We start from the raw sequence: 27190 nt of genomic DNA, 5'->3' as shown, positions 1-27190 counted from the left end.
TTACATTAGCGCCTTCGTCCCCATCACCAGCAGCGAGCGATCAGCACGCAGAGCTGGAAAGATGGCGGCAGGTTCTGGGGCCGCAAGCGGCCACGGAGCCCGCAGCTCTACCAATGCCCTGGAAGCGTCTTTGGACCGGCGGTTTCAAGGAGTATCCAACACTATGGAGTCAATACAGGGACTTTCGACCTGGTGCATTGAAAACAAGAAGCACCACGGCCTTATCGTTCGCTACTGGATGAAGTGGCTCAAGAAATGTGAGTAGCTAGCTTGCCGCTGAAGCTAACCCGCTAGCTAGCTCACTTTAGCTAATTCAAACCTATTTCTGTTCAGCCTGCAAAATCCTGCTGTAGCCACTAGCGCTAGGTTTTAGTGAAGTGCAAGGCAAGTCAGTAATAATATTAAACATAAAATAATGCTGATTTACTGGGGATTTTATATCTTAAATCGAAAGGATATTCGAAAAGCAACACTGACGTTATCACTACTCAAAATTAGCTGCTAATACCAGCTAAAGCTAACGCTAACGTCTCGCTGTTAGCACTGTTTACAGTTGGGCCTCCCGGGGTTCACGGTCTGGAGGGACTTATTTTTATTTTTCACGATGAATTATCATGCGCTGCACTGCTTATCTCAGTGGATGAACCCTAGAGATAAAGGCGGTCACAATGTGTTCTGTTAGATTTAGTAACATGTCAGGTTTAGTCGATGCTTTGCAGTTTGACTTGTCTGCAACTTCTGTTGTGGTTAGACATGCATGGTTAATTTTGTGGTGATGTAGCTATTTTTATAGAAGTCAAGGTAAAGGGAAAGTCCACTCAAAGCAGGAAAACAAAGGAGTGAAGATTGTCAGGAGAATACTAATAATACTTATAATGCTTAAGGCTAAATTGAGACTTTCTTGGTTCTAGGGGTAAAATTTCTAAAGTTACTCAGCAACATTTAAAGTAAAAAAAATAAACCCATCTTTACCAGCAGCAACACTGAAGTGATGCACACATTAATTATTATTTCAATGAAATATATTTTTCTGAAATGAGCGGTTCTGTATATGGAGTACTGTATATTTGATGCTTATACTTTTGTAATCTTAACATATACTTAATTTATATAATCTTAACTTTTATAATCTTGAATTCCGGCCTTCTACTTGTGTATTTCTATACTGTAGTATTGCCACCTTTATGTGAGTTAAAGATCTTCTTCCACCACTGATAAGAATTAGTTGGAATTATTTTAACTTAATAATTGAAAGTAATTTTAATCACTTAGAAGTTGCTGTGTTGGCATTACAGGTATTCAAGTTTTATTTTAGCTTTGTAGGTTGGTTTTTATCAAACTTAAAACAAACTAGAAGTTTTCTGTGGATGTCCATTGTTGGTGAAGTATCATAAAAACAGAGTGACACCTGATAGTCTTTGCAGGTTAGTGTTACTGGAGTCTGACAAGTGTTTGATCTAATTTCTAAATCAGGGCGTCTTTTACATTCCCTCACTAATCTCCTCAGAGTCGTTGTTATTATATTGCTTAATGTTGGAATTCCCAGTTTAGCAGTTGAAACAGTAGATCTGTGCATGACCAGGAGTGGTTAGTGCCTCCTTTCAAAAGCAGTGTGTATCAGTCCAACATTTCTGTTATTAGTAATATTGCCAAATCTTGTGTCAAATTTGCATTAAAACAATACTTATTTACAGGTTGCAGGTTATTTGCAGGTGTGTCTGGAAAAAATTGCAACTGCATTTGTACCAAGGAACAATGTAGACATTGCAACTAGGGCTGTAACTGACAATCATCTTATCGATTAATCTGCCAGCTGTTTTCTTGATTATTTGTGTTGTCTTTATAATGTTAGAAAAAAAGTCAAAAATGTCTGTTGCAATTTTGCAGAGTCTAAACTTTTGTATGTAGATGGCTTGTTTTGTCCAACCAGAATTCCAAAACAACAAAGAAAAGCATCAAATTATCACATTTGGGAAGTTGGAACCAGAGAAAGTATATCCGCTTTACTTAGAATTACGTAAATTATTATTTGTATATTGGGATAGTTGCCAAATTAATTCTCTGTTGCTCGAATAATCTATTAATCTCTCTCAGCCCTTTTTACAACAAAGCACTATGAACATGACTCTCAGCCACTCTCATCTCTGGTTTATGAGATTTTGTGAGTCCAGTGTGCAGCACTTGAAATACTGCATCAATGTGCATATTCACTAATTAAACTAGCTGTAATTAGAGGTTCTCAGTACTTTCACAAAAAGAACAAAATCCAGCCAGTGATGAAGACTGTGAGATGTGGTTGATAGGTCTGGAAAAAACACTTGAATGGATATTGTGTTAAGAATTGATCTGTCAAACTGCTGCTCCAGAGGTCAAGAACGAACTTCGATGCTTGCTTGTTTTTGGCATATTAAACAAAAGTCAAACTCGTAGTTACAGCAGGAGTTGTTATGCAGTATGGTGTTATAATGTGTAACTGATCTTTATTGGCATGAGACATTGAATTCAAGGTAATACAGTGGTGAAGCCACTGAAATGCAAACTTCAGTATCATCTGCTTATATTGGTTCTATCTTTGTCATTTTGTGAAAGCATAAGTCAGCCTGTCTGTCACTTTGGCCATCAGTATATAGTATTTCTGATGTTGATATTTTGTACAGCTGTTGATATCATCCCATTATTTAACTATGATGTGTACATAGGTGAAATGTGCATTATCTTTGATGTAAGACCAGTTTGTGGAAACCAGGAAGAATTATGAACATTTTGATTGATAATTATGATTAGAGGGTGGAATATAATGTTGTTAGTGACTTTTTACATTGTTCATGGGTAGAGAAGGAAGTTGGTATTATTCACAAACCATTTGTTGTTAAATTGTGTCTGCTGGTTGATGATTTTGTATGCAGGAATGCATTCATTGGACTGTGTTCGATGTCAGTATGTGTGGAAACCAATACAGTTTATGTGTATATGCCAAAAATCAATGACTGCAACATTAATTAAGTACCAATGTTGAAAGCCAAATCAATAATCCACATTATGGAATTGTCACTGATGGGAAATCTTGGGTTCTTTTGTAGCACAGTGTGTTGCAAATTTGGCTCCAGAAACAACACCAGAAAATACATTTTCATTGCATTTCTGTTATAAAAGATCTTTTGTAAGTTATGCACTAGGAGGTTTCTGCTTGAATTGTCGGTGTCGGTCAAATCATTGTGCAGCCATTTTTGAAAAATCCTCTCCCTGCGTCAGTGACAACAGAGCAACGCATGATAAAAGCTTATGCTGACAGCACACGATGAACTGCTGCACACTGACGGAGCCATTGTTTTCTGATGGGGAGCAGTGTACACCAACCAAGAGGCAATCTACTGATCATCATTTATTGCTGGCTCCAGGTTATGACATGTTTGGTCTGGTCTCAGAAAATGGTCTATAAATGTCTAAAAAGTTATAAAGTTGATGCATTTTGTCTCAGGACCAGCTGGCCAGTTTCCAAAGCGGATTGGGTTGTGTTTTTTCCCCTACATTGCAGGTAGACATTAGTTTGCATTTATTTTGGTATATCATTTCAGAGATGGGCTTTATTATTTGTGAATAGTGACGCAGTTAAGAAAAAGACAGAAAATCTTGTCATATGTGGAGAAGTGTCTAATTATCTAAACATCTACAGAATGCCTCAGTATCAACATGACATTTCTGGGATATCTGTAGTTAGTTACTGGAGCTGCACTGGTCTTAAATGTCACATCAGTATCATTGCTCTGTAAAATAGCTTGTTTGATTGATGCACAAGTAAGCCACTGCAATATTTATTAGATGAGATGATAAACAAGTTCCAGTTTTAGCTGAGTAATGTTACAGCGGTATTGTAACAACGGAGTGTGTTCATTTTCAGAGAGGACGATAAAAATACGGAATCCACTTTTATAATGTACAGCTTAGTTTTATGAGTATTGTGTGATAGTGCATTATAGTACAGTGTTGTTTTTTAGGATAGATTTACCAAAATTAACTGGTCTAAATTAAATCAAGTCTAATTTAATTATCATGAGAGAACAGAAAATATTTTCGTATTATTATTAATTGTGTTTGAGAAGAAGTCAGTTTTATCATTGCAAACATTTACTTTTTAATACATTCTATACATTGGAAGTTTTACTCGACTCCAGTTACTGTATGTATTTATTTTATGTCAACTCTGCAGGAACATTTCTCAGTTGATTGAATGCTGCTTGTTCCTTTTACAGTGTTGTTAGGAAACAGACATCAAACACAGTTGTACAGTCTTTGCTATGAATATGTAGTTTAAATCAGTCTGTCTGTCCAAAGGCAGGAGCTTTGCCTTGACATTTCACATTTGTAAATAAAAATCACAGAAGCAGATTTTTGGACTTTATCCAACTCGTGTTGTATCAGTGGGAAGACGAACAACAAGCAGAGAGTTTTGTAATGTTTTGAAAGCACAATGATCAAATACAGATGACAAACTTTTGTTGTAAGAACTGGATATCAGCAAATGAAATGTCATATCTGACATGTGAATAATACTTTGCTGCTGTAGAATTTTTGGATATTTGCAACATGTCTATCTTCTCGTATATTTTAGCTGCTTTGAATGTCATTTAGAAGCTGTGTTTCTTGTGTGGCTCCTTGCTGTTTTCAAACTCCGTTTCAGATTAGGATGCAGCTATGCTGTTGTGGTTTCAGGCACATTTTCTCAATGGCAATTGTAATTCCACAAATTTTAGCTTTGGTTTTTTGGTGGTCATAACTTTTGTGTGTTTGTCTGTGCAGTGACTGCCATGTGTTGTTGTTGCATACCTGACACAACTGCTGCCATTCTCATTCTTCATTACTGTTTTTTTTTTTTAATGTCAGCCAAGTTTCCAGTGAACCCTGCCCTTTGTGAGTTTAGAGCAATGGTATAAGGTCTATTTATTTTAAAATCCTGATACATTGAGGAGTTAACATTATTATTAATATTTAGGAGTGAAAATCATACATTTTAAAAAGTTAGAAAGGATATCTTGTTTTTTAAAAGTTATTTTTCATGCTAATATGATAAACAGTACCTTATCTGTGACAGGATATGTGGCTCTAGGTTGCAGTGGTTGTTGTTTGAATAAGATTAAGATTAAGATATACTTTATTTATCCCACTTGTGGGAAATTTAGTGGTCTGTTTTGTTTACTATTAGATTAAACTATGGAAGTGATGTTACTGATGGTACTGAGACATTAATCTTGTGTATTTTAGATGAACACAGAAGCTCACATCCGCTAAAATGAGACATAATGTGACACAGTAGAGAGATTTAAAATTTTCTGCCTGAAAATCAGAGAACAGTAGCTAAAACTACTGCTTACTGGCTGTAATTGTAAATCAGGCTACTGAATGATCTATTTTAGAAAACAGTAGAAATAATTGTGCTCTTGCCAATATCGTATTTCTTTTAGAAATGGAAATGTATGACTAACCCTAAAGTTAGGTGACCATGGAAACAGATTTCCAGATCAGTGAATTAAAACTCACCAGTAAAAGCAGACAGTCTTCAGTCTTCTGCTTAATCACAGCTGTTTCTGTTTGGTAATCAGAAACCCTTGAAGGCTTTGTCCATACACTTCATTGATATTACATAGTACAATAAGTTTGCAGAGTGGAGTATCACATTAAAGCACATGTTGGTGCGCAGGATTTTAAAAATGTCTTTTTGTGAGTCTTGCAAATAAGTATATTGAAGTGAGTATAGATAAATATCTGTATGTTACAGATACTGGTTGATATAACAATATTAACAGGGATCCTTTAGATTTGTTGTTGAGGTTGGTGATGTCTAGACACACCAATCTGATCTAATCACTCGCAAATAGCTGTGCAGACAGTCTGTTTTTGAGAAACAAATCTGATTTCCCTGCAGTCTGTATAAAACTTAAGGAAATTTTACTATTGAAAACTCAACTTGCCAGTGCTTTCTAGTGGACAAACTATGTTATTAAGTTCACCGGTTCTGCAATTTCTTGTTACTTATTAGCTGACGTATACACAGATGCCAATATCGGCCATTTTCCCTCTTTCATTCCTGAACCATTTCATAGGAGTAATGTGCATTCTCTGTTTACTCTTACATACAATTTTTTGCACTGATTTGATAGTAGACAGGAATAAGGGGGTAGGACACCCTACAAACCTCCCGGGCTGGAACTGAACCAGTGGCGTTGCAGTTATGTCGAATGCACTTTAACCATTCAGGTGTCAGGACACTGTGGAGTAATGTATACTCTTAATCTCATCCTTTCTTCTTTGTCTGTATTTTTTAGCTGACAACAATCATCGCTTGAATCTCTTCTACCTTGCCAATGATGTGATACAAAACTGCAAAAGAAAGAACGCCATTGTCTTTCGTTCAGCCTTCGCAGAAGCCCTACCTAATGCTGTTCAGCTCATCAAGTGAGTACTCAGTGTTGATGTTCACCTTTTGGGGCTATTTGGCCAATATAAGGTGTGTTTGTTGTTTTAATACATACAGCTGTTACTGACTTAAAAAAAACAGTCTGGTGTTCACATATATACTAAGCCTGTCCTCCTTCTCTGTTCTATTGTCATTTTTCAATGTCAGAGATGGGAAGGTCCGTAAGTCAGTGGAGAGGATCTTTACAATTTGGGAGGAGAGGAGTGTGTACCCCGAGGAGGTCATTTCCCAGTTAAAAGCCAGCTTTAACAAAAAGGAAAAGGAGCGAGAGAAGCAGAAGGAAAAAGAAAAAGAAAAAGAAAAGGAGAAAGAAAAGGAGACACCACCTTCACATGGTCAGTTTATATATATTACTAGTCATGATAATCAAATCTAAAAGTTCAGTTATATCCCTAAATTTCATCCAGCTAATGATGGATTACAAATGATGAGTGTATTAAGTCTATATTTCACTTTAATTCTTCAGCCCCAGCTAACACCAAAGCTGCCCTGAAGTCCAAGATCGTAGCAGAGTTCACAGTAAGTCTTGTTTGTTTGTTCTATGTTAGATGGCTTTATCTTGCATTGACTCATGATGTAAATATGTGTCATCAGTGATGTAACATCTTGACACTCTTGTTTCTTTTCTAGCCTCAATCCCTCATTGAACAGTTGTCGAGATATAAGAGAGCTGTTGCAGAAGAGGAGTTCAGGGAGAAGCAGCTGGCAGCTCTCAGGGTGGATGTCTGCAGCACAGAGGCCCTCAAGAGACTTAAAGGTCAGATGTCACTGGGCTTATTTCTGCATCATCACACACGTATTGTCCTCTGCACTTTATGTCTTCAGACCCAAACATACTTTGCTCTTGATATCTATGTCCTCTTCATGTCATGTCACTAGTGGACGTGTAGGTACAGTAAAGAGGTCTGTGTGCTTTCTTTAACCAGTGCTGTTGATAAAATACATGCTCTATGTTTTTCTGTAAACCGTGGGAACACTGAGTTGTCTCTAAATAGCACATGCTCACTGAACGTTAAGGGTTTATCTTACTTGATAGATAACTACAAATGTAGGTCTGATACTAGTTGGGAGACAAAAATACCCAGATATTACTGCTTTGTTTTACATAGTTATCAGTAGAGTGAGACGTGAAAAGGATGGACAGTGAAGTTACAGAAGTAAAAAGGAACTAGATTATCAGTAGAATCATTTTTAGAAGGTACTTCTGTACAGAAGAAAAATAGTATTTGACTTTATTGCTTGTTTGTAACTTGTCTCCTTTTCCAGACAAGGCAGGAGGGAACAAGTTTGCTAAGGACTTTGAGGATGGCAGTTTGAAGCTGCAGGAGTTCGTCAGCTTCCTGGAGAAAGAGTTGAAAACAGGGCCTCCTCTGCTGGAAGCTTTGGGAAACGCAGACATTTTCTACGAGACGCAGTACAAGGAGGTTAAGATTGTGGCCAATGTGAGTGTCTGTTCAAACCATTGCATCACTTTTCCCTGGTAACATTTTACATTATGGCAGAATCTAAAAACTTAAAGATCTCTAGAATTTGTTTTTGAGGGGAGGAAATTATTTAGTAGCCAGTTGATGTGAAACGTCATTGTCTCTCTAACTCAAACAGAATGATGACCTAGACTTTTACTGTAACAGTACCATTCTTGTGTGGCTTTGTAAGAGTAGAAATGTATGTAAATGTTACAGTAGATGCAAGCTGATTTGAACACCATTTTATTTTCTTCATATTTCTCATTTAATTCTGTTTCTTCCACTTTCTGTGTGCTGATATTCTCAGGCATACAATGCCTTTGCCAACCGTGTGGCCAGTCTTAAAAGGAAATTGGATTCCCTCAAGTCGACTCTACCTGGACCTGAGGATTCCCCCATCCCCTCACCATCTGAGGATGCCCCCTCTCCGACCGGCTCTGACTCACCCTTCCTGGGACTGGGGGCCAGCAGGGTCCAGGTGGATCCAGAGCTGGACGGTAAGGCCATGGATGAGGGAGAAATACCGAATGACAACAGAGACATGGAGGACATGGATATGTCTGATGAAGAGGCTGATGCCATCACAACAGGGGGTTAGTGTTGTGTGGTTGCACTGTGGTGAAAATGTTTCTCCCCATGTACAGCAGATCCATATCAGGCTACCCAGTTGTGATTCAGATTTGAAAATGTGTCAGCTCTTTGAATTATTTTCACTAGCAGATGAGAAGAAAGACAAGGCGTCTGCTGCTGTTTCCAAGGCTGCAAAGTCAGAAGCGGCGTCTAAGCTTCCAACAACACCTACAAAAGCTTCAAAGACAAATGCTTCCGCTGCTGCCTCAGCCACTCCAGCGACTCCCACCTCTGCCACTGCTCAAAGTGCTCCAGCCACCCCTCTGGGAGTCAACCTGGCGAAGGTGGACTTGGGAAAGATCAGCTCCATTCTCAGCTCCCTCACATCTGCCATGAAGAATACAGGTGTGTTTTGTGTTGGGAAAAGATGGTGAATATATAATTAATTAATTACTTAATTAATTAATTAATTTTGCCTCACAATGTCATTGTTTTAATTATTTATAGAACAGGCCTTAAAATATATGTGCTTTAAGATTAAATAATATTACATTTAAGGCAGAATTCTGGTCAAACCTTATGTTTTTAAAAGAAGAAGAAATTCTCACCTGACCTGAATAAATTCATACCTGCACTGCATGATGTAATAAGTGCAGGTTTTTAGTTAAGAGCCTCAGATTGATTTAATGCGTTTTGAGTCATTTCTGAGATTTGTGCAATGGCTTTGATCTTCGTCTCTCTCTGCCCTCGTCTGCCTCTCAGCAGCTAGTCCATCACCTCGGCCATCTCCTGGGACACCCACCACCCCGTCTGGCCAATCAGCAGCCTCCAAAGCGACTCCTCCGAGCCCTGCCCTGGCTAGCATCCTGTCACGTGTTGACATCACACCTGAAGGCATACTCAATGCTCTGTCTAAAACAAACACACCGGGTAAGACACACAAACACTGCTTGTATTCATAATTACAAATGGCATTTATTAATATCATGTATAATACATATGATATGCAATAATCTTATTTGTCTCCTGTGTTATTATCTTTTTCTCTGCCCCCCTGTGTTTCTGTCTCGGTGCAGGTTTGTCCTCTCTCCTGCAAAGTGTGACAAACACTGCCTCCGCTCCTCCTACCCGAACCTCACCAGAATCATCAACAGTTAAAACCCCACTCACCCCAACCACCCCAAAAACAAAACCCAGTCTGGGGAACAGTCTCAAACGAGACACTCCCGGGAGAACCAGAGACTGGGACAAAGAGAGACAGCTGTCCCCCCCTCCTCCACCCCCTCCTCGTCCCTCAGCTCCTTCTGTCTCTCCCCCCAGCCTAGAGTCAAAAATCAACAGTTTCTTGCAGGGCAATCCAGGTTTTAGCCTCGCTCTAGGTGACGTCAGTCCCGATGGGGTGGATGGGACCCCAGTGAGAGATGAGGCTGCCGGCACCCCAACCCAGGATGAGATCATGGACACACCTGGGAGTGTGCCAGAGTCTCTAGGGTCCTCAGGAGGTCATAACCTCTCACCCACAGCCTACCGCAGTGAACCCTGGGATGCTGTGATCACTCCATCAGGAAGCAACAGCGATGGAGACTTTCTGGGCTCTTCCTCTTCTCGGTATGGAGCTGGGAAAAAGAACAGCACAAAATTAAAGGACGATGAAGCAAACGTAAGGAGGCAGGTCTCCTCTTCCCCCAGCAATGACATGAAGGGTAAGAAAGATGGGCAACACAGCCAGTTAAGGATGATGGGCATCAACAGAGCAATGGGAGAGAGGAGACTCTCCGCAGGCTCTCGTAAGGCGAGCACTGGCTCAGATGACGGAGGAAAAAGAGAGGACAAGGGGAAAGGTCAAGAGTCTCCAGGTGGGGATAGGAAAGAGGGTCAGTACCATCGCATTGAGACACTAGTGTCACCTTGCACTGAAGGGGCACCCATCCAAACTCTAGGCTACTCTAACCGGCCTCTCGCTGGAGAGCGCATCAAGACAGTAGAGAGCATCCGCGTGATTGGCCGAGGCTCTCGGCGAGGGGGAGGGGCTGGCGGCCGGCCAGGGGGAGCAATGTGGTATGAAGAGGAGGAATACATGGAAGCTCAGTCTCCCTCGCCCCATGCTGTCCCCCCTCCTCTTAACATTGGCCCGGGAGGCACAGAGGACATGAACCCCTCCATGCCTCCTCCTCACCCACAACTCCTCCTGCCCCCTCATCTCCACCCTCCTCCATCCCACCCTCACCTACATCCCCCTCCCCAGTTCCAAATGCCCTACCACACAGAGAACATCCAGACCCCTCCTCCATCACACCTCCACCAGCATCCTCCTCCAACATCCCCTTTCTTTAGCGGTCCTCCACCAATCCCTCGACCCCCTCCTCCCCCTGTACCACAGCGCCCTTCCCCTCCACCCACCCACCCTGCTGTGCCCACTGCAGTCATGGTGGGAGGGGTGTTGGTCCCTGTTGACCGTCCTCTAACTCTTCCTCCCCCAATCAGACCAGAAGGTGCAGAGCGAGGCGGAGTGGGGCCCAGAGGACACAAAGTGGCCCCTCCACCCCTCATGACGTCGTTGCTGGGCGAGCCACCCCGTCCTGGCACAGTTAAAGAGCCTTTTGTCCCACGCCATGCACCCCCTCTCCATCGTCCAGGTACCCCAGGTGTACCTCCACCTTTACTGGGCAGAGTGAAGGAACCTATGAATCTACCTCTTCCATCCCCCTCTCCTTCTCCCACATCCTCCACACCCTCTCCCTCCACGCCTAACTCCCCTGCAATCGACAGTGCCCCCGCTCGCCTTCCTGCTCAGTCCTCTGCCCCTCCCCTCCAGAAACCCCCCACTAGTCCTCCAGCTCCACCCCGCAGCCAACCCTCCAACCCTGTTCCCCTCCTCAACTTGCCCACTCCTCGGCCCCCAATCCTCTCAGTCCCCATCTCACAGAGACCTCTGCTGCGAGGCCGAAACCCTTCTCAGCAAGACCTTCCCATGGGGGGGTTTCGTGGGGGAAAGCGGCCCGGTCCTCCATTCACAGGCGGTCCCTTCCATCACGGGCAGAAGAGACCCTTCCTACCCCCACGCTACTGAAGTGGTCACCTATGACAAGCTGAATGAGAAGTGCAAGCCACACATCTAGCAGCGCAGTGTGTGTGTTAGCCCCACTGGTATGAGCCCAGATATCTTTACTCTGTTAATTAACTCGAATTAAAACTACCTTGAGTCGTGTGTAAATAGCTGATTAAATCTTTATGCTTCAGCTAGGTAGCCAGCCAGTCATCTTACACTGTACAATACAGCTAAGAGGTTATCAGTTACATAGTGCAGAGTGTTGTGTAACAACCCTCAATCTAACCCTTTTTCCATTTCTCCTTACACAGTAGAAAAAAAGTGTCATTAGGTCTGATTCAAGAGTGACGTAACCATAGGAAGGAAATAGATAGTTCAAGCTGAAATGAAACCATATTTAATTTAGAGTTTTCCTACCTGTGTGATTGTTGAGTTACTTTACCTGAGAGAGAGCAGGAGAGTGAAACAGAGAGGTATGTGTTTCATGGGATATAGCGGAAAAGAAACTACACACAGTAGTTTGATATTCTGGGAAATAAGCCCATTTGTTTTTTTGTTTATTCTGCCTTGATTTGGATGAGAAGATCAGTCCATCTGTCTGCAAAATATGAAGCTACAACCAGTAGCCAGTTAGCTTAGTTTAGCGTAGACTGGAAATGGGGGAACCAATAGCCTGGCTCTATCCACAGGTACAAAAACAAATTGGTCTACAAGCACCTCTGAAGTTAGGTCTGCCCCCCCCCCCCCCCCCCCCCAAAAAAAAAACAACAAGTTGTGGTTTTATGGGGGACAGTTACTTCATTGAGTCTCTGCTGGTTTCCTGAGAAAACCTCATGACAACAGGACTGTAGGAAGTCACTGTTCCCAGCCACAGACCGATGGTGGTGTTATTTTCAGACAGAACAGGCTAGCGCTTTGCCTGTTTCCAGTCCTTCTGCTAAGCTAACACCTGTTAAATAGACAGATAACTATTCTAAGAAAACCAATAACCAAATTTCCCACAGTGTTAAACTATTGCTTTAAAAATGTTTAACTGAAGTGATGAAAGTAGGTCATCTCTTCCTCCATGAGTGTGTGTGTGTGTGCTGTGTGTCCTAAAAAGGTATTTCTCATTTGAAGTGATGAGATTTGTGTTGCAGCTGAGGTTAACACCTGTTCATATTTCCAGAGTACCCGCTGTAAATAATATTCTTCTTTTGCTCAACCTTTTTCACCTTTCTATCCCTCGCACTGTATATTTCTAAGCTTGTAAATATAAAAAAAACTGAGATGCTTTTTTCTCTTCAAGCTCTTGTTTCTGTTAATGAGGACAATGATCGTCACTCATGCACACCCTGTCTTTACTGTGATTGAGGCCTTGGATAAGCTTTAGCTCCAGAAGGATTTCTCTGCAGTATCTGTCGCACCTTTCTGTCCTCCTTTTGAAACCACCATGCGGAAGAGGAGGGTGAAGATAATTATGTATTTTTATTTCCAACATATAAATGTCTGCCTGTGCGCACTTCAAGTTATACTTCAGTCATGAAGATACTTAGTAGAAGATGGCGGGTGGGGGGGGGGGACATTTCAGTTTGAACCACACTCTTGCTAGGCTTCAACATGTACTGACTTGAATAAAATCCAGAGTTTCAATTCAACTGGGGGGGAGGTATTTTATTTGGTCACTATTTATCACTTGAATTGCGCTGTTTTAAGTTATTTGCGCTGTTCAGTTGTATTTTCTGCCTGTTTTCAGAGGAATTGTTTTCATTTACCTACACAGCTGCTGCCATTTTCATACTGCATTAACATCTAAGGCCTTTATTTTTTGCGCTGAATTTTTCTAGATAGATATATCTGGCAGTTTTTCCATTTGCAGCAGCAGCAGCACCCACAGATGGTATGGGGGGTGGGAATGTGGGGGGGGCAAAAAGATTTGATCTAATTAGGAATGTTCGGAAAATCTTTCATTTAAATACTCCAGTTGTTTTGGCCCCTTCCTCTATTTTGTTTCTTTGCTAATTTCATGCTTTCACCCTCGAGCCCCCTTGTGCTCCCACGGCTTCATCCAAAAATATGTCTGCGCCTCTCAACACATCTGGGGGGTAAACTAGGGACAGCACAATGGCAGCACTCCTCCCTCTTGTACAGGAATTGCTGCCATAATGCTTCCCTGTATCCACGCAGTGAGAGGTGCAGGTCGAGTGTTGCTGTCAAAGCCTTGTGTCTCCTGTGTTTGTGTGATCATGGAGTGTGTGTTGTCTCCTGTGCTCACTCACAGTTTATCAAGACACGCTGAGCATCTGCAAATGTTCCCATATACATTTGGTGAATAGATACATTGTGAAAATGTAACAACAAAGAGCATATTTGTCACTACAGTGTGAGCACATCATCAGAGTCCTGATGTTTTACTGAATGTTAATAAGCCTGTTACCACTCAATGTAAACTGTTTATCTCACAATCCAACAGCTAATATTCAACCTAGATAAGTTTGGTGTGTTCACATTCATGCTCACCAAGGCACCTACCAAGTTAAACACTTTCATTGTCCCTGTAAATAACCTCTTGGTTTTTCTTAACCTTAAAACAACTTTGTTTGACAAGTTGAGTTTGAAAATTACTGAAGATGTGACAAACCTGACGGTCTGTGTATATCTGATAAGTTTAACTGCTATTACTGCTGTTCTCATCAATGATGCTATATCACTGGTCTTTGAGTGTCCAATCCTTTCTGGTGTGATGCACACATTCAGTTATCAGACACAGTGAATATATGCATACATCTTTATTTTATTTTATTTTTTAACAGAGCACATCACAGTATTATGAGGAAGACTTTTGTTAGTGATATCATGGAGTAACTTGCATCCATTTTCCTCACATTTAATATATCTGTCATTTTGTTTGTGGTTGCACCACTGACTGTAAGCAGTCGGTGCTCTGTCTTAATTTTAACGCTTGGAGGTGATTTGCTGTTTTCTAAAACTTTTTCCCTCTTGCAAAGACGTCAGTTCACACTTCTACACTTTTCTCTCATTACCTCCTTGAGAAGACTGATTTTGTTTCTCTCTCTTTTTTTTTTTTTTTGATTTTGTTTTTGTTTTTGTTTCAACTAAACATCTGCACACTACAATGCACACTGTTGTTGGAAAGCCATATCTTAGAAATGTAATTTAAAATCGTTACAAACACTCCTGATGTAGGCTTTACACTGCATTATTGACCATTGTTACAGCCACAGTCACAGCCTTACACTTAAATCAGTGGCTGCTCAGTTATCAGTAAACAACAACCATTTAGAATAACCAGGATGAACCAACTCAGTGCCTTCAGCCACGCTGGGCATTTCAAAGGGAATCGTTTCATTATGGTCTCTATGCTGTTATTCTACACTTAACAATTAATTGTGCAACTTTAGGTCCTTAATACTTCTGCATACTGTACCTGCACCATCAGGCAGAACTAGCAGTTCCTCCTTTTTAAATACTTATAAGACAAAGTTAGTTGAAAGCATGAACACTGTTCACACTTCCATTTTACTATGGATGTAATGAAGTGAGTGAACAAATACTGATGGCTGTCCCAGGCTTTATCAATAGTCGGGTCCAAATAATGACTGAACGCACAGTACTTACACAATTAGATGCTTAAATCTGTTGATAGCAGAGTTTTATCTCTACCATGTGGAAGGACCAAACTCATTCTGAAAGGATTATAGCTCCCCCAAGAGGCAGTTCAGTGGTATGTTCAGCTCTATTGACTGAACAGATCCGGTCTCCATTACGCATTTATTAAGACTGTAACTCTTGACTTCTGAAAGTGCTGAAAACATTATCACGTCTCTAATCAGGGTGAACAGAGTTGTTCTTTAACTTAGGTAAATGGTCCAGGGTTATAGCAGTCCATTTTAAAATTATTGTTACATTTTTTTGTATCAGTGCATATAGACGTTAAGTTTTACATTTCAGAACTTAATGCTTGTGTGTTTGTTGTTATACTTTCCACGAGGTGGGCTTTAAGGTGTCAGTTAATTGAACAGTAGCTACAGTGAAGATGGTTTTCAATGTTTTAAATACTAATTGTATTCAGTTAGGGTTTCTCTATTCACTTAATGATTTTAAAGATGCTTCGGGCAGTAAATCCATTGTCTTTAAATGCAGCTCTAATAGCTATAAGCGGCTCAATCTAAGTGCGCAGCTCCACAATGGAGCTCACCGACTCTGCTGTACAGTCTTAGGTCGGTGTCTCTATGTGAAATTACTTTGGGGTTGCACACTAGAGGATCACTGAACTGCAGGTGCAGTTTATCTCCTCTCCTGTCCTCATGGATAGGTTTGTGTCGTGCTTCACCTCTCGCAGTCTCCTGAAGTGTTGCGCTGTTTCGTTAAAAATCAGTTTATATTTAATTCAGTCTGAATGCCTGACCTGACTGTGCATGGCTGTAGGTGCTAACATTGAGGTTTTTACTTACTAGCCTTTCTAATAACAGCAGACGTCCCGCTCTTTAACGATATGCGCACCTCCTCTGTGGAAGCGCGCTCTGGTGCAGACGCTCGGGAACGAGCACGCTGCCTCATGGTAGCGTCACAAGTTTCCGCACGCTACGTCACCGCTGCTTTCACAATTCGTGCTTCCGGTGTAATGGCCGCTTGTATAGAAGGGGACAGTACTGTGGGCTATTTGGAAATGAACGCGTGTGTTTAGGCAGGTGTGCTTAGGATGGCGGTGACACAACTGTTCCGGCTGGTTGTCTGTCGGCCAACAGCTCGTGCGACACTTCGCGCGCACAGGAGGTACAGCAAGGTGCGCAAGCTTGTTATTACTGCGGTACAGTGACTACAGCTAACGTTAGCTTCAGTACAGTGTGTATATGTGTGTGTTGTCATTGTGCAGAGCTGCAGCTGCTCATGTTGGTCCTGTTGGTGGAGATGTAGCTGTTATGTGTTGTGAAAATCAAATTACCTGCTCAGTTCAAACTTAATTTCTCTCCAGTTTTATTCTGACTCTGTCAGTTATAGTGGACATGGTTTGACTCTTGGTTTTTGATAGACAGTTATACACCTGGGATGTACTGTATACACAGTCCAGCTGAAATGATAAGTCCATTAATTGATTAGTCAGCTGACAGAAAACTAATCTGTAACTATTTTGACAGTTCTATATTAATTTGATTTAACTTTTCAAGCAGAAATGTCAAGAATGTGCTGGCCCCAGCTCCTTAACTGTGAAGATGTACTCCTTTTCTCTGTGTTGTATCATCGCAGATTAAACATCTTTTTGGCTGTTAATTGAACAAAGCAAAACCATAGAAGATGTCACCTTGAGCTTTGGGATGCAGAGATAGACGTTCTTCACAAATTTCAAACCCTTTACTGACAAGTAATCCTTCACATAACTGGCAGATTAATTGATAATGTAAATAATTGGTAGTTGCAGCCCTGATATACAGTAGACTGTTTGAGATAAGAGACATGAACCCAGCCATATATTCCACCATCTCTTCCTGGGGTTCCCTTAATAGTAAAGTTAAATAAAGTTAATTATTTGGGATGTCTTTCAGTATTATGCATACAGTTTGACGTTAACTAGGAGTGAGTGGTAAAAAAGGTGGGAAGAAAATAATCAGGCTAATGTAGAGGCACTTTGTTTATTTAGTCTTTAATTTGTCTTTAATTAGTTTTCTTTCATTTAGATATATGACTTTAATTAATGGATATGTTATCACCTTACCGTGATGCAGGCTTTAAGTTGAGGAAGTGAGGCTTTACCACATCATTTCATTACACTGTGGATGTTGATGTATCCGATTACTCTCCAGTTGTCAGTTTATTAGGTTTTCAGTCCTGAAATAAATCCTTCATGAAGGCTATAATTCAGTTTTTACCAAGACTCTTTGACAGAGGTGTTCATTCAGATTTTAAAGGACTCATTTTGGAGGCTGTTTAAATTATATTGCATTAAACTGGCATGTGATTCTGATATTCAGTCCACCTCCTATATATCAAGGAGGGCTCTATGTAATGTAACCTAGAGGTGAGGGATTCAGTTACCAAGGGAAAACAAGGTTTGCGTACATGTTTTCCACTATGCTAAAAACAGCAACTTAATTTTAAACTGTACCATAATACAGCATCTTCACAGAGGGAGAGACACATCACTGTAGACAAAATCCCGAATGATAGGTCCTTTTTATTCACAGTATTTATGTATTTATCACAGTACGCCTCTCAGTTGCACTGTACATGCATATATAAACTTACTTTTCCTTCCTTTTCACCTCTTGTGATGCATATTTCTGTCTCTCCTTGCCAGCTGCAGGCATCCCCAGTTTTATCTGAGCGACTGCGAGTCTTTGAGTCACTCAGGGAGAAACAAGTCAGTGAGAGGAGAGTTGAAGCTTCAGAGAAGCCCCTCAGCATCAGACTGGCTGATGGTCGAACAGTGAAGGGAACAGCTGGCGTGACCACACCTCTCTTTGTTGCTCAGAGTGTCCGGTAAATACATAATTCATATAGAGATGTTATATATTGCTGTGTTTACTTGCGCTGTAACAGTGTTATTGCATATGTCATTGCAGGGTGAAGGGGGCATTAGTGAGTAAGGTGAACGGGGAGCTGTGGGAGCTTGGACAACCCCTGGAGGCAGACTGTGAACTACAACTTCTGGGATTTGACACAGCAGAGGGAAAACAAGTAATGACACCTTTTCCCTTGAATCTTCTTTGAGTTCTTTTAAGATGTCTGAGATGTGGGCATTTTTCTTTTAAGGTGGAACTTACTACTCTAAGGGATTACATCCTCTTTCTTTTTCAAAGAGATTTGAAATTAATTGACACCTGAAAGTTGTTCATTATATCAAAGGTATTTAAAGGACCTTCTTTAATCAACCTGTAATTCATTGTAAATGGCATGTAAATATTAAATATGTGCATGGAATTTTATTACTGATGGGGTATATTTTTTATATTTTTTCATATCTTTACACTTTGAAGATATGTGAATTGGAGTACTGCAACACAATTTCCCGCAAGAGATAAATAAAGTATTCTGATTCTGATTCTAATTTACATTTTCCAACCTGCTTTCCACCCCCCTCCCTTTCTTAGGCAGCATGGAGGACAGGAGCCTGTGTCCTTGGCGGGGTGTTGGAGGGGGTCTTTGGTGCCGAGGTGTGCAGAGAAGGAGTGTCAGAGCTCGGGCTTTACTGTGACCATCAGCTAGATAACAGGTAAGACATTCATGTAACCATTTCACAAGTGGAATCTGTGTTTTGTTTTGCCTCTTTACACTTAAAGCACCTGTGTTAACATTATAGTTTTTCTTTTTTTCCCCTATACTTCTGTGTTTAAACAGTAGAGCTCTTTCATATTCTTATCTATACATTACATTACTCTGTGCCAAGACAATGACTCCTGTGTCTTACTGCTGCAGATTTCTCTGTTTTTGATGTTTTGCCTGAATCTGTTTTACCCACAGTGACTTGTCTCTAAGTGAAGTAGAGGACAGGTGTAAAGAGGCTGCAGCCCTCAAACTTCCTCTGTCCAGACTAAAGCTGAATACAGAAGAGGTGCAAGAGCTCTTCCAGGTCAGTAATACCCACGTCTCTGTTCTACTTATAAACCATCTTCACTCAGGCATTCGACCATGTTAATTTACACTGTGCCTGTAGCAGCTTGTGTAGCTGAGTGTTTATATATGTTGCCCTGGTAACATGAGTAGCAGTGATATTATTCACTGTGTAGGAGTGGCTCCTGTTTATGGTGTGCTGGTGATATTTTTTTTTTTACTGTCCCAGTGTTTACTCACTGAGGTCAGGCCCCCTCCTATATCCATGCTGCCCATACTGAAACATGATAATATATACATTTTCTGTGTGTTTTCTGGGCGTTCTTGTTATAGAGCAGTAAGTTGAGACTGCAGCTTGTTGAGGAGCAGATGAATGGCCCCACCGTCACCGTATACAGGCAAGTATTAATACACACACACACACACACACACACACACACAGTACAGCGTGTACAGTTCTAAAGTCTCATGAAAAGATTAAATCAGTTTCATCCCTTCTGTGTGTCACATAGGTGTGGCGACAGCATAGGAATCTGCAGCGGCCCCCTCCTCCCACACACTGGCTTCCTCAAGGTCTTCAAGATGCTCCAGGTGTGTGTCCTCTGCTTGCAGTTTTGAGGTTTTATCACTGTCCTCAATTTTCAGCATATGTCTCGATGGCCAGCACCTTTGTTTTTCTTTAATAATCATGTTAAAAATACAGATTGAAAAATTGCCCACATGATAACCAATCAATCGCTGAGTTAACCTTATCTGATCTCTAAAAATCTGCTTTATTTGGACTCATTTCACACTGTCTGTCCTGTGGGACACATGCTGGGCAAATGGAATTTTCCTCGTCTTTATTGATCCAGGGAGAGGGAGGAGTTTCCATACTGGGCTTTGACTGGGAAGACTGGAATTTCATGGCAGCCAGGCTGGAAATATCAGCAGCAGGATGTTGTGTTTGTCAGAGGCCAGTTTCCTGCTCTGGGCTCTTACAATCACACTGCCATCCATCAGATGTGCTGTCTCTCTCATTGCCTCACCTTCCCTCTTCTGTCTCTCTCTCTCTCTCTCTCTCTCTTTCAATCTCTTTTGTTCACTCATTATTTTTCTCTCCTCCTCTGTGACATCGCAGCTGTCGACTGTGACCCTGGCCAATCAGACGGAGTCGACAGGTTTGATGCGTCTGTTAGGTGTTGCCTTTCCAGGAGAGAAGGACAAAAACGAATGGGAGAGGGAGCAGGAGGAGGCGAGGAGGAGGGACCACAGACGCATCGGGATGGTGAGACAAAACCACAAATTCAGAGAAGTGTATAAACAGACATGAGATAAGAAGAGAGAAGTGAAAATTAAATGTTGAAAGATGTGTTTTCTGGTCCCAAATGCCACATGCACTGTACATGTTTTTACACAGGACCAGGAGCTGTTCTTCTTCAATGACGTCAGTCCAGGCAGCTGTTTCTTCCTGCCTAAAGGAGCCCACATCTACAACACACTCACTGACTTCATTAAGGTGAACACAGTAGTTACTGATTATGTCTACTGTAAACAGCCTGACAGTAAACATTGTTCTATATATGTAATAGCATTTTATAAGAGTAGAGAGGCATGTCTGCAGTTTCAAGTGTTACATTTTACTTTAAAACCATAATCAGAACCAGGTGGAGGTGGTAGTATGAATGAATATTAGGTATACCAATTTATTGCTTGGTCGCAAAGGCTTAAAGCTTCATATATGTCTCTCTGTTTTTGGAATAACTCTACTCTCACATTATCTTGATATCAGAGGATCTTTAGGTTTATGGAACCGTTCCATTCACATTCTCAATTACATGCAACAGATTATAGCCTGATTACTGACCAAAGACAGCACCTCTACATTTCATCACAGTGTCAGACTTTCCCTCTAATTCTCAAACTCACACTCTCTATTTCTGTGTTACTGTGGTAAACCCTTGTGGCGTTCTGTCGTAAAAAAAGAAATCAGTGCAAAACATTTTTTTTTACTTGGGTAGAACGAGAAAAAATGTGGAACCTCAAACAGAAACACTGACACAAGTTTGTTTGTACTCTATCACTGATGGCTTACAAACAATGTAAATATAATATATATAGTGGAAGAAAGCCTAAACAAGTATCCTGGACAAACCTGCAGATACTGTGTCAGTGTTAATGGGTCAACATGCATCATGTAAGCTGGTCCTAAATTGTCTTTAACATGGGTCTGTCATTACTTTCGAGTAACAGGATGAGCACAGGATTCACTGATAGTTATGATATGGCATTACTGTAACCCAGCAGGCTGAATTTTGATTGGCTATCTCAGACACAGATCCCTCTGTTATCAAGACTCTTAATTGTCACGAAACTGTTCTTAAAAAGGAACAGTTACAAAATTTTACCTGCATCCTCACTGTAACAACCACTATTAGTGAACTGAAACTTGATAACCTTGTTCAGCTCTGCTTATGCAACTAAAACTTAGATGCCCCACTTGTCTTATTTTGATTGGACAGTCACCAACATTGACCTCGGTTCTGTCCATGTAATAAAACATGCTGCTTACATTTCTTCTTCAGAGTCTTTCACTTCATTAGGATTATAAAGTAATAACATCCATGTAAACATAATGAGTTTCTCTTACACAGAAACATGTCCTGTGCTGTGCTGGTTGTATCCTGAGGATATACATGTTCATGTCAGTTGTCAGGATATTGCTCTTGTTAGCCTTCAATTATTAAACTGTTGTGACAGTCTGACCCCGTCCTGCACCCATCGTCACACTCACGCTTCCTTCCTGACGTCTCACAGAGCGAATACCAAAGGCGAGGCTTCTCCGAGGTCGTGACTCCAACTCTGTACAGCACTGCATTATGGGAGCGCTCTGGCCACTGGGAGCACTACAGTGAGAACATGTTCACTGTGACGTCAGAAGGCTCTCAGACCTATGCTCTCAAGCCCATGAACTGCCCTGCACACTGGTGAACGCTCACACACGCGCAGACAACCTTCCTGTGCTCAAATGTTATTACAGAGAGGAGTCAGTGTCTAACTCTCCTTTCTCATGTTTAGTCTCATGTTTGAGCAGCGAGTTCGCTCGTGGAGGGAGCTTCCCCTGCGATGGGCCGATTTCGGGGCCCTGCATCGTAATGAGCTCTCCGGAGCGCTTGGAGGTCTCACCCGTGTTCGCAGGTTCTGCCAGGACGACGCTCACATCTTCTGCGCCCCTGAGCAGGTACGCATAACACATACTGTGTAAACATGCAGACGTCGTTTTGTGGCATATCCACCTTGTTGTGGTGCAGTAACTGGGACAGAAACTGTAAATGGGACACATGTGGAGCCATATTACAGTGATTAGATGGGCTGTACAAATAACTTGAGACATTCCAGGAGGCCTCAACCCAGATGAATGAAGGTCTTTGTGCTGTTCAAACATTACACCTCCATATGTGCATCTCTATGGCTGCACAGTCTGTGTAATCCTGATCCCCTTCGGAGAGACCTGGAATGTTCCCATTCCCCTATGTTAGTGTCAGAAATACTCATTCAGGACTTAACAGTAAATACACACGCTGTTTTTTGTTTTGTTTTTGTTAATTTTCCCATCTTGAGTGGAATTTAACATCCAATTTCTGCACCTCAGTCTCTCAGCTGCATTTAGCCCATTATTTATATTATTAAGTCCTCTTGATATGCTTGACCTCAGCTTTTTTTTCTTCATTCTTTCTGTCCAGCTGGAAGAAGAGATTGTAGCTTGTTTGGACTTTGTGAGGAGCGTTTATCAAGTGTTTGGGTTTTCCTTCCACTGCCTCCTGTCTACACGTCCTACGCCGTGTCTAGGGGAGCCTGAACAGTGGGATAATGCTGAGCAGGTAAACACACATGACATTCTCACACACTTTAATCATCTTGTGGTATGCCAAAATGCAGACGTGGTCCTAGATGGGGCCGTTTATTCCAAATATATAGTGTTAGCTGGACCCAGTGAATCATAGCTACAGGAAAAAGATCTTATTGAAACTAAGTAACATGGTATAATGGCATCCACTTAACCAATCAGTTATGTGAGTGGTACTTTCCAATAGAGTGCTGCTCTGTGTCAGGCTGCTGGGTAGATGTATATCTCTGAATCCCCATGGACGCCTTTTAAATAGGCGCAGCAGCAGTTAAAGCTGATTCAATTGAGTTTAATTGGACATTATGGTTCCAAGCTCCCACAGCACCCTCACACACACACACACACACACACACACACATGCACATGTATACAAACACATAGAGAGAGGGACCAACATGATGATCGTAATGTAGATTAATGTAGTTCTCCACTAGGCAAACTCACATGCTGTGCTGTTTGTGTGTGTGTGTGTGAGCAGCAGTTGGAGAGGAGTCTGCAGCACTTTGGTGAACGTTGGGAGCTGAACCCAGGAGACGGAGCCTTCTACGGACCAAAGGTCAGTGGGAAGGGCAACATGCAGGGAAGGAAACTTGATTGCGACACACAAGAGTAAATATTGTTTATCACAATACCTGCAGCCAAAACATCTTTGGTCTTCACTGTTGTCAAGACCAGATTTGATTGTAACGTTTACAGCTTGCCACACAGTTGCTCTTGCAGTGCTCTGTGTGTGAACTGTGAGGTATAAAGTATAGTATAACGACTTGTCGACTGACATTCTGTGAGTTGAATCAGGGTGTTCCTGACATTGAGGGAGCAGCCATAGCAACTTACACAGCTTATCACCATACCCGTCAAGCTCACATAGGCACAAGCCAAATACAGACGTGATCACCTACCACTTAGCCAAAGATATGGACTGTTCTGTATCAGGCACCATTATATTTTCTGTTGTACTTCCTCATGCATCTCGTAATTGACTGCAAAAAAAAATCAGGAGAGAGAATCGTGATCTCAATTCTAAGCAAAAAAATCATGAATCTCATTTTTTCTAGAATCACGCAGCCCTGCTGTCGAGTGCTGTATGGTGGTCTGCGGTTAACTTGATTTAGCATGTGTGGAAAGGAAGTTTAAAAAAAGAAGTTGTGGCTTCATGTTATTTGCTGGACTATTTCTTCGCTGGGTGATATAACTTCCTGGGGTGACAACTTCACAGTGATGACAAGACTTTTTTTTTTTTTTTTCTACAGATTAAACAAACAAGACATGTTAAGCTAAGCTAACTGGCTGCTTGCTTTTGCTTCACATTTAAGGTACAGACATGAGAGTGGTATCTGTCTTCTCATCTAACTTTACACAAAAAACAAAAACAGTATTCCCCAAAATACTGCTCATTAAAAATGGTGTGTAGACACCACACAGTCTGACCCCCGCCTTGTGTAGCTCATTCTAGGATCAGTGTATTGGTCTTGTGTCAAAGTGACACAAGCATCTCTGTTTTGTTTCTGGTTTCACAGAGAGAAATTAAGAGGTCTACATTATGCAGTTTGTCCTGCACCAAACTGCTGGAACATCCATACAAAATTCAGATCTAATGGTTGTTAAAAAAAAAGTATCGCCCATGTTTTTGTATAAACCTGGCGTAACTTGAGGATGGCCACGGTTTTCTTTGAGGCTATTCCATTTTCATGTTTATTCATACAAGAAGTCCATAAGCATGAAGAGGAAGTCAGCTTCAGGCAGACATGACATGATCGAGTTCATGTGGACTCACAAAGAGTGGAGGTAGGTCATGTCAGGGTGAGGTTAGACACACAGATGAACATGCTCCATGAAACAAACAAACATTCCTCAAAGTCATCTAGCTAGGGTGTGTTAGCCACAATTAGCTGTCAGCACTTTGTCTTGGCAACTCATTTATAACCATGTCTGCCCACAAAAATGCAGTTTGCCACCAGCAGCGTCTCAGAGCTCTTACATTTGTAGACCTTGGCTCGAGAAGAGAAGTGAAGCCTGATACTAAAACACTGTTTCTTCATAGATTGACATCCAGATTAAAGATGCCATTGGCAGACAACACCAGTGTGCCACAATCCAGTTGGACTTCCAGCTACCAATCAGATTTGACCTCCAGTATGTTGGGTGAGTTGTAAACTGCAGCATCTGGCTCTCAGTCTTTTGAACATTCCTACATCTGCAGCGTTTTAAACCTTCACCTTAGTATCATGTGCTTGTCTGATAAACCCTCATGCTTGTTATTCAAGTTAAAAATCTAACTTCACAGGGCTTTTAATTTGATCATTCGACCTTGATTGAATTTATCACTTCAGACAAACACACTCCTCATTTCTGCCTTAAACCTCTTTTTGCCTCTTATATACCTGCCCTACTTCCCTCACAGTCTGTTTATATGAAAGTGTTTTCATCACACAGTTTGGGAGATAGCAAACCCTTGATCACAATATATGTAATTTTATATTGTAACATCAATTTATGTCATGATAGAGTAAATTTTCTGGAGATGAGAAACCTTTATACATAAAATAATCAGACAAAAACGTCTGTTTTTGTTTAGTCCAGCAAATGCTTTAAGGATGAAGGTATTTCATCACATTGATACAAAAACCATTAAAAAAAACAAAAACGTCCCGGCTCATTGATTTGCAGCGTTGCACACAATGACCTAATAATCTCAGACATAGTAAAGGAGAGCTGCCACAGTTTAAATGCTACTGAAATTTATATTGTCATAACACATCACACAACACTCACAGCATAAATAAATAAATAAATCTTTTTTTTTTTTTTATTAACCTTTCTCTTAGGCAAGACGGACAGTTGCACAGGCCAGTGATGATCCACAGAGCAGTGCTGGGATCACTGGAGAGAATGATCGCTATACTGGCTGAAAACTTTGGAGGGAAATGGTGCGAAGCCATCGATGATCACACAAAGTCAGACGCATTTTATCAGGCTCTTATGCTAGCTGTCGCTCTGTCATAACCCTTCACCTCTCCGTCTTTACCTCATCCAGGCCACTGTGGTTGTCTCCGGCGCAGGTCATGGTTATTCCTGTGGGGGGCAACAGTGAGTCGTACGCTAAGCAGGTCAGTTCTGTGAGGAAGATTTCCTTGCTGGTGCATCAGCAGAGCCAAATGTACTGTTTCTAACTTATTTTTTTTCATCCTGTCATTATTAATTTGCTTGTTAAAGAGAGAAGCACACTGCACAGAGATACAATCTTAAAAGAAGTGCCTCTCTCCTGTTAAGGTGGTCCAGCAGTTCCGTGAAGCTGGCTTCATGGCTGATTGGAATGACGATCAGGGAGCAACCTTAAATAAGAAGATCCGCTCTGCTCAGCTGGCTCAGTACAACTACATATTTGGTAAAGATGAATGACTGATGGTGAAAACTGAGGCTGTATAACAAACTAAATCCTGTCACTTCTGTTTTTGATTAACCTCACAGACTCCCCATTCATTGTTTTTAACATCACCATACTTAATTATGACTGTCCGTGTGTGTGTTTTCTATCCAGTGGTGGGGGACAAGGAGAGTGAGAGTGGAACAGTGAATGTGAGGAGCAGACGGGGTAAACAGCTGGGGAGGAGGCCAACAGAGGAGGTGCTGACATCCCTCACACAGCTACGAGACACCAGGAGCAACCTAGATGAGTTTTGAGGAGGAAGTCCAGGAAATAATGAGTCACTGATGTAATTAATGTTTGTCTTACATGTTCAAGCTGTTATACTTCAGCTTTGTCTGAAGAAGTGGCTGCTAATATTTGTAATAAAAGCACAGATTTAATTTGTGTCCATGTTCTCCACTCATTGTTGATTTGTCCATTAATGGCATTCACTGCTAAATCTGCTTTCTAGAAAGTACAGAGAAGAGATTTATGGCTATTTTAAGATCACTATCAGTCTAATATAAGCATTACTCAGCTACAGATGCAATTTGTTCACTAAAAGCCATTAAATATGCAAACGTTCCCACTTACATAAGTTTGTGTCATGATATCAGAATAGAAAACCAGGCATACCTTTAAAAGACTGGAAGAAAGGGAGGATACGGAGGGGGATTTGACTAAAATAGGAGAGGGAGCAGCTGTGTCAGGGCTGTGTGTTTTCATGTGTGTTTAGTGGAAACAGCCAAGTCAAGGTAAAGGTCAAAAGGACTGGAAGTTTTTCCTTTTTAAT

General features: G+C 41.3%; 2 protein-coding genes across 7 annotated transcripts; both read left to right on the top strand.

The window, feature by feature from the left end:
• Positions 1 to 23: 23 nt before the first annotated feature.
• Positions 24 to 17980, top strand: rprd2b (regulation of nuclear pre-mRNA domain containing 2b). Of its 6 annotated transcripts, XR_007814603.1 has the most exons (11): positions 24 to 257; positions 6321 to 6450; positions 6620 to 6807; positions 6939 to 6991; positions 7103 to 7229; positions 7739 to 7914; positions 8246 to 8531; positions 8656 to 8913; positions 9271 to 9438; positions 9585 to 11655; positions 17859 to 17980. XR_007814603.1 is itself a non-coding variant. In XM_018680434.2 (10 exons), the coding sequence occupies exons 1-10, from the start codon at positions 62 to 64 to the stop codon at positions 11576 to 11578; spliced, it is 3477 nt and encodes a 1158-aa protein (XP_018535950.1). In that variant the 5' UTR covers positions 24 to 61; the 3' UTR covers positions 11579 to 12301. The 6 variants fall into 6 exon arrangements, 5 of the variants coding, with proteins under 5 accessions (XP_018535950.1, XP_018535949.1, XP_018535948.1 ...); XM_018680434.2 differs by lacking the exon at positions 17859 to 17980 and having other exon boundaries at positions 8246 to 8435; positions 8659 to 8913; positions 9585 to 12301; XM_018680433.2 differs by lacking the exon at positions 17859 to 17980 and having other exon boundaries at positions 8246 to 8435; positions 9585 to 12301.
• Positions 16112 to 26798, top strand: tars2 (threonyl-tRNA synthetase 2, mitochondrial). The gene is made up of 18 exons (XM_018680436.2): positions 16112 to 16343; positions 17853 to 18034; positions 18118 to 18232; positions 18646 to 18767; positions 19016 to 19124; positions 19439 to 19503; positions 19618 to 19696; positions 20226 to 20372; positions 20505 to 20603; positions 21902 to 22071; positions 22163 to 22325; positions 22828 to 22965; positions 23470 to 23547; positions 25033 to 25133; positions 25817 to 25918; positions 26026 to 26098; positions 26262 to 26376; positions 26530 to 26798. The coding sequence occupies exons 1-18, from the start codon at positions 16260 to 16262 to the stop codon at positions 26670 to 26672; spliced, it is 2085 nt and encodes a 694-aa protein (XP_018535952.1). The 5' UTR covers positions 16112 to 16259; the 3' UTR covers positions 26673 to 26798.
• Positions 26799 to 27190: the final 392 nt, after the last annotated feature.

Source organism: Lates calcarifer, linkage group LG15, assembly GCF_001640805.2.
Source record: "Lates calcarifer isolate ASB-BC8 linkage group LG15, TLL_Latcal_v3, whole genome shotgun sequence".
NCBI classification, from domain to species: domain Eukaryota; kingdom Metazoa; phylum Chordata; class Actinopteri; family Centropomidae; genus Lates; species Lates calcarifer.
Note: the sequence above shows the minus strand (reverse complement) of the source record. Positions and strands in the feature narration are given on the sequence as shown.

What these genes read in the sequence shown, in the direction of transcription:
- rprd2b (XM_018680430.2), top strand. Translation starts at nt 62, where the DNA reads ATGGCGGCAGGTTCTGGGGCCGCAAGCGGCCACGGAGCCCGCAGCTCT. An exon ending in AGGTTAAGATTGTGGCCAAT is followed by an intron (nt 7,915 to 8,245) that starts GTGAGTGTCTGT and finishes TGATATTCTCAG; the next exon opens with GCATACAATGCCTTTGCCAA. An exon ending in GTCTAAAACAAACACACCGG is followed by an intron (nt 9,439 to 9,584) that starts GTAAGACACACA and finishes GTCTCGGTGCAG; the next exon opens with GTTTGTCCTCTCTCCTGCAA.
- tars2 (XM_018680436.2), top strand. Translation starts at nt 16,260, where the DNA reads ATGGCGGTGACACAACTGTTCCGGCTGGTTGTCTGTCGGCCAACAGCT. An exon ending in AGTGGGATAATGCTGAGCAG is followed by an intron (nt 22,966 to 23,469) that starts GTAAACACACAT and finishes GTGTGTGAGCAG; the next exon opens with CAGTTGGAGAGGAGTCTGCA. An exon ending in GAGCCTTCTACGGACCAAAG is followed by an intron (nt 23,548 to 25,032) that starts GTCAGTGGGAAG and finishes GTTTCTTCATAG; the next exon opens with ATTGACATCCAGATTAAAGA.